The sequence below is a fragment of the Populus alba genome, chromosome 3 (genome assembly GCF_005239225.2).
Source record: "Populus alba chromosome 3, ASM523922v2, whole genome shotgun sequence".
Classification (NCBI taxonomy): Eukaryota; Viridiplantae; Streptophyta; class Magnoliopsida; order Malpighiales; family Salicaceae; genus Populus; species Populus alba.
The window spans coordinates 15,062,458-15,082,680 of record NC_133286.1 but is presented as its reverse complement, the minus strand read 5'-3'; the positions used below and the strand labels follow the sequence as shown (position 1 = coordinate 15,082,680).

At 32.6% G+C, this 20,223-nt stretch overlaps 3 protein-coding genes across 3 annotated transcripts; 2 read left to right on the top strand and 1 right to left on the bottom strand.

Annotated features, from left to right (window-relative positions):
- The first annotated feature begins 2,731 nt into the window (after nt 1-2,731).
- LOC118028543 (histone deacetylase complex subunit SAP18) lies at nt 2,732-4,993 on the top strand. Its single transcript, XM_035032155.2, has 6 exons — nt 2,732-2,929; nt 3,032-3,064; nt 3,998-4,108; nt 4,247-4,342; nt 4,580-4,648; nt 4,732-4,993. Exons 1-6 carry the CDS (start codon nt 2,789-2,791, stop codon nt 4,762-4,764), a joined length of 483 nt encoding a protein of 160 aa, XP_034888046.1. The 5' UTR covers nt 2,732-2,788; the 3' UTR covers nt 4,765-4,993.
- A 1,466-nt stretch (nt 4,994-6,459) lies between these two features.
- On the bottom strand, nt 6,460-9,493 carry LOC118028544 (PGR5-like protein 1A, chloroplastic). The gene is made up of 11 exons (XM_035032156.2): nt 9,195-9,493; nt 8,827-8,942; nt 8,620-8,716; nt 8,386-8,486; nt 8,119-8,175; nt 7,884-7,960; nt 7,604-7,655; nt 7,283-7,393; nt 7,078-7,175; nt 6,917-6,992; nt 6,460-6,759 (listed from the first exon to the last, which is right to left on the bottom strand). Exons 1-10 carry the CDS (start codon nt 9,397-9,399, stop codon nt 6,923-6,925), a joined length of 984 nt encoding a protein of 327 aa, XP_034888047.1. The 5' UTR covers nt 9,400-9,493; the 3' UTR covers nt 6,460-6,759; nt 6,917-6,922.
- Nucleotides 9,494-15,511: 6,018 nt separating this feature from the next.
- LOC118028545 (leucoanthocyanidin dioxygenase) lies at nt 15,512-17,121 on the top strand. Its single transcript, XM_035032157.2, has 2 exons — nt 15,512-16,126; nt 16,411-17,121. The coding sequence occupies exons 1-2, from the start codon at nt 15,513-15,515 to the stop codon at nt 16,979-16,981; spliced, it is 1,185 nt and encodes a 394-aa protein (XP_034888048.2). The 5' UTR covers nt 15,512; the 3' UTR covers nt 16,982-17,121.
- Nucleotides 17,122-20,223: the final 3,102 nt, after the last annotated feature.

Genomic DNA, 20,223 nt, shown 5'->3' with positions numbered 1-20,223 from the left:
AGTTTTTTTTTTTTTTTTTAATTTCATCATTCAATATTATATTATTGAATCTCCAACTTCATGAGTTTTTACTTTTTTTTTAAAGTTTTTTCAATCTTATATATCGGGTTGTAGGTTAGTAAAATTGACTTGAGCTGACTCAAGTTTTTTTACAATATTTTTTTTATTGATTTTTTTATTTCATCTTTTATTTTTTTATTCGATATTATACTATGTTTTTTTTGTTATTAAAACTGATTTTTTTTTAATTTATCATTTAGTGTTTGATTTCCTGATAATTGAGCTTCTATTTTTTTTTTTATGATGTTATTTCGTTATAATTCAATTTTTGTGTTGCTATCAAATAAGATCTTCGAAATATTTTTAAAATATTTATAAGACATATTATAATACTGGAAAATATTAATTTTTTTTAGTCATTAAGTTATTTTTCTTGATTTTTTTTTATTGTAAACCAAGTTAAATAAGCGAGATATGAGTAGTAGTATCTTTTGTTGGTACGTAATGTAGGCTCTAAAAAGTCAAATACACCTTAAAGAAAATATATGTTTTGACCCCCCCCTTTTGAGGAGGTAAAGCGGGTTAAGTGTCAGGTCAGAGGGTAGGGGAGAAATTGATACGGAGCGCGGACTGATGATGACGCCGGCTGCCAAAAGGAAATGAAAAAAAGGGAAAGGCGTGCTCAGGGGAAAGAAATGAGGGCGTCGTCCCCTCTTCAAGGCGAGGCTCCATGCTCTAAAGCCTCTAATGGTGTTGATGACATGTCTCCCACTTCAACAACTCTGTGGGTCTCATGGTAGCTTGGCTAGTCATGACATTCCAGTTTTTTTCTCCAGGTTCAAAAGTCAAATGGTGGACGTCCCATGAATTTATATAAAAAAATTATCATTTAAAAAAAAAAAAGATTTTGCACACCTACAACAAGAAGAATTTGTTTCTTGCAAAGATTTTGCAAGTTCTTTTCTTGTAATATTGGTGTCCTTACATGCTAAGTGATACAATTGGCATTACTTAAAAAAAAAAAAAAGCTCTTAATTAAACTTCTTGTTATTAGCTACAAAAAATGGCATTTCTATTTGCATTGGTGACTAATTTAAGATACTATCGATGACATATTTCTTTCGTAGAGCGACGAAGCTTAAAATCCAAAGTTTATGCTTATGACATACAATCATTTAATTTTTTATTTCTTAAAATTCTTACAAATTTAAATCTATAAACATGTGAGATGATAACTTATGACAAATATATTACTAATATAAATATAACACTAGCATGCATGTTAAGTATATATCCAAACTTATGATTAATATTAATTCAAAGTTTTAGTACATGCATACTAATAAATAAATATATATATGTTTAAATTAAAATAACAAAGGTATTTACTTGTTGAAATACTTTAAAATAATGAAATTTTTGTTGTTGCAATGATGAATTATTTGTCATTAAAGTTTTATTGCTTCTTACTTGTGTAATTAAAATGTTTGCAATATGCTTCTCAAGATTTCGACAACGTCATCGTAGTTTATATGTACTTTTTAAAAAAAATATTTGAATTAAAGATTATATAAATCAAATATCTTCCTAATGAGATGAATCTAAGATTTAGATCCGGAAGGAATATCAAAACATAAAAGGATAAGAAAAATACTAAAAATAAGGTGAAGAAAAGTGTGTAAAATCTGAAAAATTCAAGCTAAATTTTTTTATATATATAGTTAATTATAAAAGATAAATGGTTAAATAATTAATTCTCACCATATCAACATTTAATTAATCATCATAAATTAAGAATTAAATATAAAAAAAATATTTTTTGAATAGAAAAACCAGAAATTTTTTGAGATTAATTTTTCATTCATTAATAAATTATTTAATTAAAATAAATTTTTAACATGGAGTGCAAGATATGTTATTATTACAAAAGGTCCAAGTTATAGTGCTACTGCAAAAAATATTTACAGAGCAGATGTAGACATTTAGGTAAAGGTTAAGTAGAAGTTGGAGAAACCAATTTCAAGTACTTTTAACGCGTTAAATGTTTATATGTATAATGAAGTATATGCTCCCTTATATCTAATTATCTATAGCTTATTTTTCACTCGTAATTGAGTCTTTTACAACTGGAGGAGATTAAAGTAGGGCATGTGGCTGAAGATTTCATGGACCGACTTGATAGGCAGAGGCCTAAAAATACAACCTGGAAGGGAAAACACACATTATTGCTTTAACAAGCCTTAATTATTATTTTTTTTCAGCATGTGGCTAACTAGGGAAGACTATTTAAACTATAATTTTGATATTGAATAATTAGCTGCAAATTATTGTTTTTTTTTTCCAAATAGTATTATGAAAAATTGTTAATAAACATTGACTCAGACATCAAAATTATATATTAACATTAAAAACCAAACAAGTGAAAGCTTTAATTTTAGTAAACATATAATTTAAGGGATTGATATGTAATTAATTAGGTGCGTCTCATTCTTCTTTGAATACTTGAATTCGAACCTTAGAGATAACATCTAATTTGTTTTTATTAAATTCATTTGAATATATATATATATATATATATATATATATATATATAAAAGAAAATAAAAAAAAATCTAAAGAGAGGGGAGGGGCTTAGGCTTAGCAGAAAATAATTGGCCCATGAACAAAAAGTGGGTCACCAAAGACGAGAGACCTAGGTGAGAGCCCATAATACAGTTTTCAAAACTGTAGTCTTCGTCCTTACCTCTTCAAACTTCAAGGTGAGGAAAGAAGAAAGCAGAGAGGGTGAATGGAGAAGAAGAGCAGCAGAGACAGAGACGGCGAGATGGGTGGTGGCGCAGCCCATGCCAGACCCCTTCCTCCTCCCAGTCGGGCCCATCCTCCACCTCCTCCTCCTCGTCCCCGCATCGAACCTATCGATCGTGAAAAGGTCTACCTTAGCCTATAAGTACTGTTTGTTCTCTCTTTCAACAGTGTATATTTTTGAAGTCGTGGACTGATATTTATGTTTTTTTTTTTGTTGAAAATGCAGACTTGCCCTTTATTGCTTCGAGTTTTCACTAAGGTACTTGCAATTTTTTTTTTTAATGGAGATTTCGACTTCGATTTTTAGTGTTCTATAATGCTAAGAAAGGCTTTTTTTTTTCTTTTCATTTTTCTCCGCTCAAAGTAATTTAAAGCTACAACTGCATGCATAATGTGTTTTCTGAGATGGGTAAATAACCGAAATTGCCTTTGTTTTTTTAAATTCTAGGGTTTAGTTGTTTAGCATCTGGTTATGCCTTATTTTGAAATTAAGGCATTTGATGATGGATTAGAATAATGGAGAATTGGAGTGATGCAATCTGTGTAGGTACTAGGGTAGAGAAGCTGTGGATTCTAGTGAACATTCCAGGAATTGATTTAAATGCAGTGAAAATTCCCCCAGGAAAGCTTAATACCAAAGCCATTGGAATTGGTTCGTGAGATATATTTCATGAATTTTAAAAGAATTTGGATATTAGGTATTATTGATGGTAACTTTCCCTTCCAAAAGAATGCTCTAAAAGAACTGGAGGCAGGTAGTCAGTTCAAAGAACATTATTTCTTTGAACCAACAATGTATATAGCTTTGGGTGATTATATTGTAGTGCAAAGGAATTTGCTTTGCTATTACCTTTAGCGTGAAGTAAGGTTTAGTTAAGGGGTTTCCCGTCGTTTTCTTTTTCTTCCCCTTCTTCATCAAGCTCTTCAAGGATTATTATGCCATTTAATTTAGAGTTAGTGTGAGCAATCTCACCTTTGGATTCATAAGAAATAGCTTGGAATCGGATCAGAGATCAGTAATAACACAGCCAATTTTTTGAATTGTGATTTATTAATGAATAGATACCAAGAACTTGTTGTTGAAATAACCACATATTATCTGACCTCGTGAATAAGCATCAAGCTTGAATGGAATCACTTCCTAAATTGATGAATTCACTTTGTATCTGATTTTCATTCTAATTTTCTGCAGATTGGAAGTCATCATAAGCCAGAAGATTTTGCTGTGAGAGGCAAGGAACCAAAAGACGAGGTTCAAATTTATACATGGAAAGATGCAACACTTCGCGAGTTAACTGATCTTGTATGTTGGTTCTTATCCTTCCTGTTTACCCCCTTTCTAAAATAAGATGGATAAAGAAAAAGAAAAAACAAAGACCTTCCCATCGATGGTTGAGAGAGCAATTTTTCTGCGCAGTTAATTCTAGTTTTTCTTTATCAGGTCAAAGAGGTTGCTCCAGAGGCAAGGAGAAGAAATGCAAAGCTGTCATTTGCTTTTGTTTATCCTGATAAACATGGCCGTTTTGTGTTGAGAGTGGTATGTGCTTCTTTTTTAACTGATGTTTCTATTTCCCCAAATCCCCTATTCTTTTCCTAGTTCTGAACTATCTCATGCCATGTTTTACCTGCCAGAGTTCTGGGCATACAGCCCCACTCATTAATTCAAACAAATCACATACTACAAAAGTTAATTTAAACACACATGTATAAAGAAATTTCCCAATTGTTTATAGAAAATTGTCTACCTCATTGCCTTTCACTTTATTGTTTTTAGGTGGGGATGACACATTCAAGTGGGAGACGACCAGATGATCTCAAGGCATTGGCCGAACTCAATTTCCAGGTAAAAACTAAAATGTTCTAGTTTGCAGAATCATCCAAAAGCTTAATATGGGGTTTCTCATTGTTTCTGTTCCCATACTGTAGATCGGAGATTACTTGGATGTAGCAATCATGTGAGGTGGAAGAATTTTTATGAATGAAGTACCAATGCGATTGTGCGACTGATTTTCGAAAGGCTAGCATTTGTTAGAGTTTCAAGGTGGATTGATGCTATTGTACCAGAACAGGTGTCCATATACTTCATTTTGCTTGTGTTTGGAATATGAATGCTGAAGGGATGTTACAATGAACTTCTGTAAGAATGCTAGTATTGCAATATTATCACATTATGGTTTGTCTATAATAATAGCCTTCCCACAAGTTGTACCAAATTTTTTTAAAACATAAAAAAATTGTTTGGTTTTTTTTTTTTGGCATGGTTATGATCCAGTAAATTAAATTTGAAAACTCGTATGAGACCTTGTATTTTTTGAAACTATTTTTAAAATTTAATACCATAATAAAAACACAGAAAATGCAAAATTAACGATATTTTATAAATTGTAAACATTGTTTCTTCAAAAAAAATTCTATTATAGTCTTAAAAACAAATTTAAAATGAAACATTCAAGCAAAGTTTTCTTATTTTTGTGTATAATTGAAGAAGAAACAGGTATTTTGTATATGATTGAAGAAAAAATATTTATAAATATGATAAAATTATATAAAAAATGTATTAAAACTCTTGAACAACACAAACAAATTTTATGTGTAATTAAATATTAAGATTTTTTTATTCATATTAGGCATATAATAATTAGAAAACTAAATTAAAATTCCTATAAAAACCCATAGTATTTTGTGAGAAACTTGACAAAATTGAAAATAATTTTTATAGTGTATTTAAATCCAAATCCAAAATAAAAAAAAAAAAAAAAGTACTAACATCAATTAACGAATACCAAATACTTGTTACTTGTTCTAAATGAATCCATCCATAAACATAAGGATACATTTCACGTTTTAAATGGATCCATTACAAGATTCAAAACGAAGGATTTGAAAGAAACATTTAATGGACTGATTGTGTTAATTTCAGCTAAAGTTGAACTTTAAGATCTTTTGGAGCATAAAAAAAAACTTTAATATATTTAATCTACGTGTAAAAGAATCTAGTCCACTCTTATTTGGACCATGAAGTTTCGACAATAAAATTATTAATTTTATATCGGTTTTGAATAACCTAATTCTGTAATGTTTTTATGTGTTTTATAAATTCCTAATTAGTTTTAAATTTTTTATTATGTGTGGGAACATTAATTATTTATTTTAAATATTTATTATTTTTATTTTATTTTACTTGTTAGGTGAGGAGAAAAACATAATAAAAAAATCTAAGTTAATTTAGAAAACACAAGGTGGTGATAAAAAGTAGCATTAAATGCAGCATCCTTGTTGAAATTAACTAAATATGAAGATTACAATGAATATTTGTCATTGAGGAGTTCAAACCGGTGATATCAATACGCTAAGAGTTGTTATTTAATGATTAAAAAAATATATTAACCATTTTCACTGAACAGTGAAACTGACCCAAGCCAGTTTATGTTTCAGGGATTCTTCAAGTGTATGGATTCTCATGGATAAATGATGAAGAAATACTTGAAGTTGCGCTTGACGTTCCGGCACTGTTATGCTTACAAACTGTTGGCACCAAGGAAATCGATGAACTTGTGAAAAACATTAGATTTTTCATCGTTCTAGTATTGGTTGTTAGCTGTGCCCGGAAAAAAACCCAGCCAAGCAGCAACTGTGGTGTTCCTTTGCCGGAGATAACAGCAAGAGAATAATTCATTATTCCAGCACACACTCAACGGATTATAGAGCTCTTAACATACAAACTGCTCTCAGCTTCTAATTAACAAGCCTGTGATAGGTCGATGTATGTATAAAACATGTACATACTTGCATATACAATATTAGCACAATCACTAGGATACAATCCAGTGCACACAGCATCTGAAAATCTCCCCTCCACGGTTGTTCGCCAAATGTCTGCGTAAGGCAAGCTCTTCGCTGCCAAACTTAAAAGTTAGTAGCTGTTGTACTGTATATCCCTTAAATGGACAGTTCCTGCATTCGACAGCCATGAATATTACCATGATGCACAGCATATTGTCTCATCAAGGATGAAGACTGAAACAACGTTTTGAGTCCTAGCTATTTATATCAAGTATCAAGCATGGGACACTTTAGAGTTTAAGCAGACTGGAGGGTAGACGGTATTTACCTCAAATCAAGCTTCGCTTCCTTCTGGCAGTGTAATCAAGCGTGTTTTTGAATCGTAAACCAATTCAGTTGAGCAACTGAAGCAAGATATTGCAGCAACGTTACTAATCAAAGTCACAAGGTCCATTGAGCAATGTGGTCAGCAAATAACATGGAACTTACTTCGAGCATTTAAGGGTGTTGGAGGTTCCACCACTTGGAATAGACAATATGGTTCCAAAGAAGGAGCCGTTCTCCGTGCCACAGTTGGGACAGGGGCCCTATAAACATGGCATTCATCAGTAATATTGCAATGTGCAGCTTGTTGACACTATGTGGCTGCTGCTTATTAGAGTCTTGGGAAAAGAGATATTAGCGCAAATTTTACCTTCAAGATCAAAATGTCTTTCACAATCGCATTTGTTAGTGTCAGAGCTAACCAAACAATGAGGGGCACCGCAGCAAACCAGGTGAAAAGGAAACTGAACGGCTCTGGGAGCTGCAGCGCATCAATTAACAAAATCATAGAAATGTCAAAGATCAATTGAAGCTCCAAGTAATGATTTTATTTTATTTTTTAAACTTTTTGACAGGCCATTTGTAAGTGCAAAAGTATCTCTCTAGTATGAAAGAAAGACGAGCAATCAATCCAGTCTCACCGGTGATCAGTGCTTTAATCATAAAGTCTTGAGAGGAAATTGTGATTTACCTCCAAAAGATAAGTGATTTCAAAACCAGTGAGATCATCCAAGAAGAAAAACCTGTCAAGACAACCCAAGGAAAATTACATCCCACCAGTTGCTAGAAAAATAGATCAAAATCTTCAAGTAAAACTTCTGCCAAGATTTGGAAGGAGCCTCCTTAATTTACATTCAATAAACAATCAGAAGGAAGGTAAGGCTTAATTAATTATTCATTGTATTTTTTTTATCAGATTCTACCCAAGAGCTTTAGTTCTTTCAAGAGACAGAAGAATATTTGTTACTTACAAGCCTAGTGCAACAACAGTTGCCGGGACGTTCAGCAGGAACAGCTTCAAATAGTCAACAGACAGGTCACTATAAACCTGTGGGAAGAAAGTTGACAGAACATGTTAGGTTAATTCCTGCTTGTCGTTAGGAACACATGCAGAGATTACTTGTCCAGAATACAAAGTAGTGCGCATGGTCATTGCCCAGAATTAGGAGCAGAAGAAGTAACGAAATATTTATAAGACAAACGCACCTTTCTACTACGAAGACTGCATCTTGGACCTTCAACAACTATTTCGCTGCCTTCTGTCTGTATGACAATTATGACAAACATTTTATAATAAGAACTAGCAGCCTAATCTCAATTCAAGCAGCAAACATTTTATAATTATAACTGAATTCTTTCAAACTTTTTGTTTGCATTCTGTCAAGCACAGGTATAGTTGAATTTAACATTGGTGTGGTGATTGTTGTGGAAAAGTACGCAGAGACATGAAAATAGCCAAGTGAAATTAATAACCTTTAATTTGATCTTCAGTTTATCAAACTCTTCATCACTCAATATTGGATTCCCTGATACATAAGCAAGAGAGGCTTCAAGAAACTTCTGTTCATCAGAACCTGTGATGCATTATAGAAATACAGCAAAAGCCATTAATTAAAAGGAAATAGGTGTTAAAAACTTTTCCAATTCAGAAGGACTAGTTCCATAAACAAATAGGGCTGCTGGGACTTGATTATGAAAAGCCCGTACTTAGCATAACCACGCTGCTTCCTTGCCACATTAGTTCCTCCTTGAGATTATCAAATTCTTCATTTGACATTATAGCTTTCCCCTCATAATAAAATGCCTACAAAGGGCACAGAAGTAAACTTCATCACACCTGTTCTTTGTACAGTCATTATGCACTTGAGAGAGGAGAACACAGAGTAAATAAAGGAAAAAACTGATTCTCCCTACTTGTAGCGCTTGCAGAAAATCTTGCTCCATTTCACCCAACGACTTCTTGCCTTTCTTGTCTATGCTACAATATTGCAGGATCTTACCATCATCCGTGTCATCTTCTTGGACTTGATCTGAAAAAGAATGCTGGGAGTCAGCAAATGCTCCTTTGCCGCCTTCTTTTTTATTTTATATTGATGAATTTCATTTATAATCAAGACATCAAGTCAGAAGAAATGTCATTAAACTATGTAAACACAAAAAAAATGGTTGATCGATTAATCTCTAATAGAACAAGCAAACAAATCACTGTGATAAATCAAAAGTAATATAATTGACAAAATCTAAAAGCAACATGCATGGTTCAAAGAGAGGATGACACAAACCAGTTTGCTGGTCAGCAGTGGCCTTGGTAGGAGGAAAAAGCGTTCTTCCGCGAAGAGAAAACTGTTTTCCGTTGAGTTGAACCCTGGCAGAGCAAGAAGGAGATGATAAGGATGGCAATGATGAAGATGAAGAGATGATTGGTTTTTGAATAGGAGCAGTGAAGACTCGAGGAGATGTCAAATTGAAGGCTAATTTGCTAGCCATTGAAACAGAAGGGAAAAAAGAACAGTATGGTTACTCTGTGGTGTGGTTTCTGGTGAGAGCTTGTGTCGTGGATTTTGGTTAACGGGGGTGTCGTTTTTGTGATATAAGAATTGGAAAAGGATAAGGCGATGGATAAATGTGTGGAGGGAAATGTAACGGCTTTTTCAAAAGATCAAATACTGTGTTTTTGTTTAGCCAATGCAGCTTACAAAATCTGCCATGTCATTGTTTCGGACCGACTGCCATGTCACTGTTTCTGACCGACGTGTGCATGGGTGGTTTGATTACGTGCTCTTATACGTGTCGTCACGTGGAGTAATGGGCTCGTTTGTGGGATTTCTTTTTTTCACATGGGGCATGGATGGTGGTCATGATCTAGGCTACGGTTACGTACTTTTGGTTTGGGTTGGGTTAGGTTGAGTGCTTTCGGCTCTAGCTGTGTTTCAACTTCAGCCCAAAATATTTAGCCCATCCTCCTACATTGTCAGCATATCTATAGACAAAATTAGAAGACTTTATTAATTATATTAAAAAAAACACACTATTCATGGTACTAGTTTATATATATATATATATATATATATATATATTATCCTTGAATTTCATCATTCATCGTGGTTTGCTTTGCATATTATTTTAATCTTGTGTTGAGAGTTTATTAAATTAATTTAGTTAATTTGAGCTTCTTTTTTTTTTTTGTAATTGAATTTTTTTTTAATTTCATTCTTTAATATTAAGTTGATTAGAAATTAGACTTTATGATTTATTTTGATTTACTTTCTATTAAGCCATCCAAGTCTTATGACCCGGATTACGAGTTTTATGAGTTAACATGAATTGAATCATGTTATTTTACTGTGTTAATTTTTTTTCAAAATTAATTTTTTTTAATTTCATTTTTCAACAATAGATTGATTAGAAATTGTGCTTCATAATTTGTTCTAATTTACTTTATATAAAGTTATTCTAGTTTTATAACCAAAGTCATGAGTTTGATAGGGTAACCCAAGTTATTTTTTTTTGTTTTCTTTCTATTAGGTTATCTCTGTCTCATGATCCAGATTATGAGTTTGAGAAGTTAACTTGGGTTATTTTTAAATGATTTTTTTTAATTTTATCATGAAACATTGAGTTAATTGAGAATTGTGCTTCATAATTTGTTTTAATTTATTTTTTATGAAGTTATATTAGTCTCATGACTCATGTCGTGAATTTTATAGGTTAACTCCAATTGACTCGGATGATTTTTTTTATAAATTTTTAATTATTTTTTTATTTTATCTTTTAATATTGAGTTTATTGAAAATTAGGCTTTATAGTTTATTTTTATTTACTTTATATGAGGTTATTATGGTCTCATGATCCAGGTTGTGAATTTGACATATTAATCTAAATTGATCTGGATTGATCCAATACATTATTATCTCAATAGTTAAAAAAAGTATGTCATTTTGAATTTTTTTAATCAAACAATGTTTTTACCAGTTATTCATTTCATTTTTGGATCCATCAAGTCAACCAGGTTATAATAGGTTAATCCTCACATGGTTTAATTTATTTTTTCTACTAAAAAAAAATTAAAAACACTTAATTTTTTTTTTATTTTTACATTAGATGAAAATTGATCTGACACTTTGATATATTCATGTAGAAAAATCTCACTAATTTTAGTTTATATTGCAATTGTAATATAATTACTAACCCTAATGCTATGGGTAAAATCGAATTTTGCTAAAAGTGAAACATAGATTTCTTGATATTTGGTAATAAAGGGGTTAGGGTATTTTTTTTTTAAAGGGGATTTTTTTTCGAATTATTTTGTGCGTCAACAAGACTCTTAATAATTTTAAAGGCTAATGTGAATAACTCTCATATTAGCCTAGTATATATATTCAATAAATTCATTTAGTATTAACTTATAGACTTAATTAAATCTAAAAAGCCAAGAACATGAACATACCTATCATAAGGTTAGTTGCTAAATCATATATACATGTCATAATATCTCCAACATAAATTTTAGATGAAAGTTATAAAAAAGAATCAAACATGAAATTATGGAATATATTGAACATGAAACCTTCTCTTTTCTACTTTTTCAAGTAGATTTTAAATTGCCACATCAAGTACATAGAAATAAAATATAAACAATCAAGAATGTTAAGCCGAAAGATATTCTTCTTGCCAAACAATTGAAGATTCTCAAACTCAAGAATCTTACATATTTAGGCTTAAATATTGTTGGTACAAAAGATAAGAAATTAAATCACCAGCATAAAGTATTAGATAATGTTTAGTGTGTTAGATAATATTGATAGACTGGATTGGACGTGATAGGAGTGGACAAATAATTGTTGTGTCCTCTTGTGTTCGATGTGATTTAGATTGGACGATATAATTTGCTTTGTTTTGTGTTTGGTAAACACTAAAAGAGAGTCAAGTTTTAAAATTATTATAATAACTATTTTTATTTTTATGTTAACTCGGATCAATGATCAACTCGACCTGTGATCCGAGCCTGGCCCCAAGTCGGCTCTCAAGTTGAGTTTTAAAACTATGATAATAATTATTTTATCCTTATATTGACCCAAATCAATGATCAACCCGACCTGTGACTCGGCTCTGGCCTCGAGTCAATCCTGGATCGGATTTTTAAACAATGATAATAACTATTTTTATACATACATTGATCAAGATCAATGGTCAACTCGACTCGTGACTCGAGTCGGCTCCTAACCGAGTTTAAAAATTATGATAATAATTATTTTTATCCTTCCATTGATCCGGATGAATGAGATTAACTATTATCATAGTTTTGAAACTCGACCCGGTCATTGACCCGGTCAAGTGATCGGGTCACGGGTCAGATGGGTTCACCCGGGTCAACCCAAAAAAACTATATATAAAAAAAAAACACTCTCTACCTTACCTATTGGCCCGATGGCTTTGGATACTCTTTTTCACCCGATACGAAGTCCCCCTCTCATCAAAAGCTGTATCATTATCACTCTCTACCTTACCTATTGGCCCGATTGCTTTGGATACTCTTTTTCACGCATTATCCATGTCACTTAACCAGGTTTCGTCTCTTTTTTTTTTTTTTGGTTTAATCTCCTTTTCCCAATCGGAAGTCGACCATGGAAACCCCTCCAACCGAAAGAGCAGGCAAACTTCACGATAACTACTTGTGCCCAGACAACGAATGATACGAGAGAGTTCTCGCTACATACCACTTCTTCAACTCCTAGAGGGCACTTGACATTTCGTTGCTGCATAAACATGCATTGAAATCCCACCCTCATCATCAAACGGACCTCTATCGTGCCAAATGATCTACGAAGTCATTGGAATAACATTCCAAGTCAGGAAAGTGGGGTTTCAATTTTCAAAGACAGCAATTTTCAATTTTCAAAAAAACACTCTTTACCTTACCTATTGGCCCGACGTCGTTTAATGACAGGAAAAACAAAAAAAAAAATTGATCGGGTCTCATCTGGGTCCCGGGTCGACCCGCCGGGTTTGGCCGGGCCAATTCCCAAGCGGGTTTTGACCTCCACCCGGACCGGTCCCATGCCCGAGTCGGCCGGGTCCCGGGTCGACCCGCCAGGCCGGTCTGGGTTTTAAAACACTGACTATTATACATAGAATTGAACAAATTTATCATACTTCTTTTAATGGAACAAAAATTTTTACACTAAAATAATCTTTGATAAAACAAAAATTAAATTTTATAATATTCAAAACGCAACGAAACAACTTAACAAATAAATTATTCTATACAGATCGTCATACCTAACCCTACCTTATTAAAGTACTAGATTAACCATTTATACATATAATTGAACAAACTTATCGTACTTCTTTTAATAAGATAAAAATTTTTACACTAAAATAATCTTCGACAAAACAAAATTTAAATTTTATAATATTCAAAACATAACGAAACAACTTAACAAATAAATTATTCCATGCAATAGTCATATTTAACCATATTTTATTAAAGTACTAGAGTAACCATTTATACATAAAATTGAATAAACTTATCATACTTCTTTTAATGGGATAAAAATTTTTACACTAGAATAATCTTAGACAAAGTAAAAATTAAATTTTATAATATTCAAAGACACAATGAAACAACTTTACAAATAAATTATTCTATACACATCGACATACCTAACCCCACCTTATTGAAGTACGTTTTATGTGAAAGTGCATATATGAGAAGTGAAGAAGAAAAAGGATTGTTAGTTAGGACACGATCGAGTTCCCTTCTCCACTCGTGCTTGAACCCTCCAGTCCAGTCAACCAATCCTGCATATGCTAATAAGCCTGCCTTCGCTGTGGTAATGAATCTGGTATTTGACCTCTCATCACGTGATTATCCACCGCCCCCAAACTAATCAATGTCTTCATTAATATCCAAATAATCGAAGCTTTTCGAGCTTTACAACTGGCATAAAGAAATAAAGTTTCCAAACAGAACTTAACCACTTGCTGCCTGGTCGGTGATTAGTAATTAATTGTGACATTAATTAATCCATCCTATTAATCAGAAAATCGAAGGGGTAATACTGGCCAGTCGGGTTCCAGTACGATGTGTATCTGCTGACTTAGTTTTTGATCGACAAGAAAATATGTGTTTGGATTTTGCTCTTAATACCATGCAGGCAGTGCAGTGCTCGCCCTCCTTTGAGATTCTCTCGCGCACCCAAGGAAAAGCAAGAAAGTCTAGATAACTTTCAAGATCAAATTACACCTTTTATTAATCTTTGCTTTGAAATTACAGGACATGGATTTAATTCTTTTTTATTAGCAATAAATGTCTAATTTGTCTTCTTATATTTTTTATGTTTGAAAATTAAATTATTTCTGGTGGTCAAAGGGACACTTTTAATTAAAAAAAAATGAGCAAGAGGGTATATGAGAAAAATTATTGATAAATGAGTTCTCATGAAAGTGAAAAAAAATCTTAAAGGGTATGTGGAGGAATACGCCCAATATATAAAAGTAGATGGATATATTATCTCAAAAACTAAATAATTTGAAATTAATAAATATAGGAAAAACCAAAAAAAAAACAATTAATCACAAAGAACTTCTTTAGTAGAATATATATCATAAAACTTGAGAGTTAATTTCTCAAGATTTTGTTTCTAATCCTACATAGTTCAATTTTCACTCAGTAACAACATCATATTTTCCATTTTCAATATGATAATTAAATAAAATCAAGATTCAAATGAGTCTAACTCTCAATTTTTCAATCGATAACCCTCTCTATCACTTGTTCTTTTTTCTCTGAGATTATGTCATGAAAGAGCACTATCTATATGATCAATGGTGTTTGAATATTTGTAAGAACTCAAATTCTTACTGACGTTGAACTTAATCATCTCATCCTCAAGTTATCATTTCAACTATACGAGATTTCAAGTTTTTTTTTTTTTTAGAATTATTATTCAGGATTTGCTAACAGATCTTAATAGACAATTTGATATAATGTTTATATGTAATACATTGACGAGGATGTGTAGGAGATGCATCGACAACGGCAATTTATGATGTTGAATTTTTTTCTTAATATTTATTTATAAATTAATTAACCTTGTTCTTGTATAATCAAAGAACTGGTAAATAGTATTTGACGAAAAGAAATCCTTTAATTATTAAACTTGGTTTACTGAATACAATTCTTTATTATTTTTTTTTAATTTTCATTTCGTTAATTCTCTTTTATATGATATTTCAGGAATAGTATTCAAATTTATTCACATTTTCCTTTATTCACATTCATCTCGCGAGTCGAGAGACTCAGGCACAATTTTAATGTTGTCGAACTGTACATCTGGAAGTAAACAAAAAGAGGACTGGTAGAAATACTGTGGCATTCGAGATCCCTCTACCCCTCGTCCTTTGACCCTCCAGTCAACCAATCTTGCATGCTAAATCGGCCTTTTTTTACTGTGCTAAAGAGTCTGGTACGATGTCTAATCACGTGATTAACCGAACCAGATGAATTTCGACTATTAACAAAAAAAAAAACCGAACCAGATGAATGTCTCTATCTCTGATCGTTGTCCCTATATAAGAACATAATCCCAAAACTTATCATGTACATTTGCTTAGCGTTTCTTCAAACCTCAGTATCCTATCAAGCGATTTTGTGTTCGCAAGAGATTAGTTTCATACAACATCAAGAGTGCTGTTGCTATATAATGGTGACTTCAACATTCCTGGTTCCAAGAGTTGAGAGTCTGGCAAGCAGTGGGATTCAATCAATCCCAAAAGAATATATTCGGCCCCAGGAGGAGCTAACTAGCATTCGCGATGTTTTCGAAGAAGAGAAGAGCGTTGAAGGGCCTCAAGTTCCAACCATTGATCTGAAGGAAATGGAATCTGAGGACAAAGCGGTCCGTGAGAAATGCAGGGAAGAGCTAGTCAAGGCATCTAAAGAGTGGGGTGTTATGCACCTTGTTAACCACGGAATTCCTGATGATTTGATTGATCGTGTCAAGAAAGCTGGACAGGCTTTCTTTGATCTTCCTATTGAGGAAAAGGAGAGGCATGCTAACGATCAGGCTTCTGGAAATGTTCAAGGTTATGGAAGCAAGCTAGCTAACAATGCTAGCGGGCAGCTTGAGTGGGAGGACTATTTCTTCCATCTCATTTTTCCTGAGGACAAGCGTGACCTCTCCATTTGGCCCAAGACACCTAGTGATTATACGTAAGTTTTCTTTATCTTTCTGAGACAATTAATGCTTCTCTTTTAGCTGTTAATTGCCTGTTACTCAGGCTCAAGATCCATATCCTTCATGGGTTCGTATCCCACATGCTGTCACAAACACGTCCAACTCGACTATGCCTTCCAATTTCTCTTCAGTTTTTCCTTACTAGGAGAAGATAAGGGTGGAAGCAACACAAGTATTGCTAGTAAAGTCAAGTTTTTTCCATGTAACATCATCTCCAAACTTACATTTAATATCATAAAATTGTCTACTTAATTTGCAGTGAAGTCACAAGTGAATATGCAAGGCAGCTGAGAAGTTTAGCAAGCAAAATTCTGTCAGTACTGTCACTTGGCCTGGGATTGGAAGAAGGAAGACTAGAAAAGGAGGCCGGTGGTCTGGAAGAGTTGCTACTACAAATGAAGATCAACTACTACCCCAAGTGCCCTCAACCAGATCTAGCTTTAGGGGTTGAAGCTCACAGCGATGTAAGTGCACTCACTTTTATACTCCACAACATGGTGCCTGGTCTACAACTCTTATATGAAGGCAAGTGGATAACGGCAAAATGTGTCCCCAACTCAATCATCATGCACATTGGTGACACTGTTGAGATCTTGAGCAATGGAAAATACAAGAGTATTATTCACAGGGGACTTGTTAACAAGGAGAAGGTAAGGATTTCATGGGCAGTTTTTTGCGAGCCACCAAAGGAGAAAATCATCCTCAAGCCATTGGCAGAGATTGTGACTGAAGCTGAGCCACCATTGTTCCCTCCCCGCACCTTTGCTCAGCATATCGAGCATAAGCTTTTCAGGAAGACCCAAGATTCTCTACTACCCAGAAAAAGCTAATTAATGGCAGCGCATCCTGTTCTTCAAGGCAATCAAGCTATGTCGTTGAAATGGTTCATCTAGGAGATGACTGTTAAAAATAAAAAAAATTCATTTGTGATTTGTACTTGTTTTTTAATTAGTAATATGGATATTCGGGTTAGTCTGCGTTTACTTTGACCAATGCAACGGACCTTGAAATTAATAATTATATAAGCTTCTAGTAGCTATCATATTAGCAACTACAAAACTCGAACTTGAAATTACAAAAGGAATAAACCTCTTAGTCTCAAGCTCTTATTACTAGATCATTTACTAAATAGTTGTGATTTGTATTTTTAATATGGCACATGTAAGGCTATGTATTTATCTTCTTCTTTTTTTCAATTGATCATTGCGATGCACTTGCTTTGGTTGAATAATAAAGACTTGATTGCTACTTCTTATTTCTTATAACCCACTTTTGTATCTACAAAATTGTTTTAGAAATAAATATATTTTATATTGAAAACTCCTAAAAAAAATCAAAAATTAAAAATTTAAAAATATTTTCCATACACGAAAAGATAAGTCTTTCAATTACAACATATCAAAAAGCTAGAAGAATAATTAAATTGGAATATTATAACAAGATAAGTTGAAGAAAGACTTAACAAAAAAAAAAGTTGAGGTTTAAATACATCAAAATTGAAAAAAATTAATTAAGTTTATGAACTTTAATTAAACTTTCTAACATGTTTAATTAAGGATGTAATTGAAGTAAAAAAAATCAAATTTGAAAGTCAATTGAAAAAAATTTGAAAGAATTAATTAATTTTAAAGACATAATTATACTTTTAATAAGTTTTTATAAATTCAATTAAAAATTTAATTTAAATAAATATCAAGTTTGAAGATCTAATTCAAATTTTTAAAAAAAAAATAATGCCAACTTTTAAATCCAAATTTATCTTTCACATCTTCACTGAACCATATAAATCTCATGCCAACTTACACCTTCATTTTGAGCTAAAATTCCAACTCTTATTGTTCTAAAAACACTTGCATATTCTCTTTCAAATACACTACTCAGTATTGTTCTGCTGTAAAAATAATTTTGTGTCATTTTTTTGTGAAGTTGCAGTGACAAGTTTTTGTCTTTAGTTTCAATGAATAAATGAGATCTTTTCCTCAACACAAATCATGATCAACCCATGAACTCTAGAATCTTCCTATTTCTTTTATAAAAATCCCCCATAACCCTAATTCAAGCAGCCTGGAGGGAGAGGCACTACCATAAACACTATCTCCCAGCCATGATCGCAGCCTCTCCTTAATTTTTCCAGCCTGAAACCAACCCAAAAAAAACAATCCTCAAACGTTTAACCAACAAGCAGCCCCTTCCACCCACGTCAGAAAACCTTCACGACGGACCCGTAGCATTCTATAACATCAAAGAACAGTAGAAAAGAAACAATGAAGGAGAAGGAAACATGTCCGAAGGAAAAGAGAAAAAAAGAAGCCAAAAGGAGTCAATTTTTTTTTCATTCTTCTCTTATTCTAGCCTTCATTCCTCCAATGAAGCAGCTGTCGGTGAGCCTCCTGCACCAACAACTTTTTCTTCTAGGTCCAGCACTGTGAGCAACAAATCTCCAGCATCAACAGCTCCTGCTTCAGCAAAAAAAAAAAAAAAAAAAAACACAACAGCATCGACAACTCCTTCTTAGGCCAGCCACCCTTCCAGCAGCAGCACCGTAAGCTCCTTCCAACTAGGCCAGTAGCTTCCAGCTGTAGCACCATAAGCTCCTCAAACCGTGACCAACAGATCTCTCAGCAACTCGACCGCCATCTAGGATTTGTTTCATTAGTTACGACGTACAGCAGTGGCGGAGAAGTAGCAGCAGAGGTTTCTCTTCATCAGCAACTTCTCTTAGACCATCCAAACCGTGAACCACCGCACCATCAGAAGTTTTGCTTCTCATTCTAAGCTGAAAGCAACAGAGATTGTTCTCCCAACCGACAACAGTTGTTTCCGCTCTGAGCAGCAACAAAAAATCTTCTTCAGCAACAGACCTCATCAGTGTTTCTCTCCGGTAGCTCTTCTGCACCGTGAGTATCAACAGAGGATTTGTTTCATCAGCAACAACAATAGGTATTCGCATCTTCAGCAGTAGCCATGAGCAATAGCAAATCAGTGTAACAGAGTTGCAGAAGTCCAGCAGCCTTGCATCCTCATGTTCTTGCTATTGAAGGTCTAATCCTCAAACTTCTTGAAGCACGAACTCCCATTTTAATTATATGCATCATTTTTGTGTGTTTGTTTTTATGATTTACATGTGCTTGATTTGGAAATGATATTTAAAGAAATTTGTTCATAGTAAGCTCATTTAAATCAATGTTTTGATCTTTCTAGAATAAAAGAGGGAACTTTGTTTTTTTAGTGGACTTGGTCTTCAAGGCCGTTTGGTCCGTAAAAAGGCATGGGTTGCTTGTGTTAAGCTTGGCCCATTGTTTTTATCACAAAAAATGGCCTATATATTTTTTTCTTTAGAATTGGGTTAGTTTTCAGCCCGCGGCTGGGCTAAGCCTATGAAAGGCCTTAAAGCCATATTTGGTTTGATGAAAAATGTATTTTTTGGGTTTTTAAGGTTTATTTTCCAACCAAAGCATTATTATTATTATCATTATTATTATTATTAGAGATCGTTTTGAAAAAAATTTTTTTTAGTCCTTAATTTTTTTTTAATCCTCTTATATTTATTACTTGGAATTATAACTTATACACACGATTTTTTTTTTTTGGTATTAGATAAACCAATATTTTTATTTTATTATTTAAAAACGACTAAAAATTAAAAAAAAATATTTCTTTTAAAAATACATTTAAATATTTTTATTTTTCATATAGCCAAGTTTCTCAAAAATAAATCATATTTGTATGTTTTAGCAAGCTTAAAAAAAGTCACAAAAAAATATAATATGTATCAGTCTCAAAAACTTTAATTAAAGTCCAGTTTTAAATAAAACATTGACCAAGAACATTTAAAAAATACTATTTTGATGTATTAAAAAATATCATAATTATAAAGACTTTATAATTTTCTATTCAAGCATTACTTTTCATGAATTTTATTATTACTCTATATTTCATTAATCAAATATACATATTCATTAATTTAATATAATTTAATATTAAAAATAATTTTTATTATTAATAAATATGTCTTTACATGAATAAAACCAATTGAATGGCTTTATTACAATGATCACATATACTTCATGGA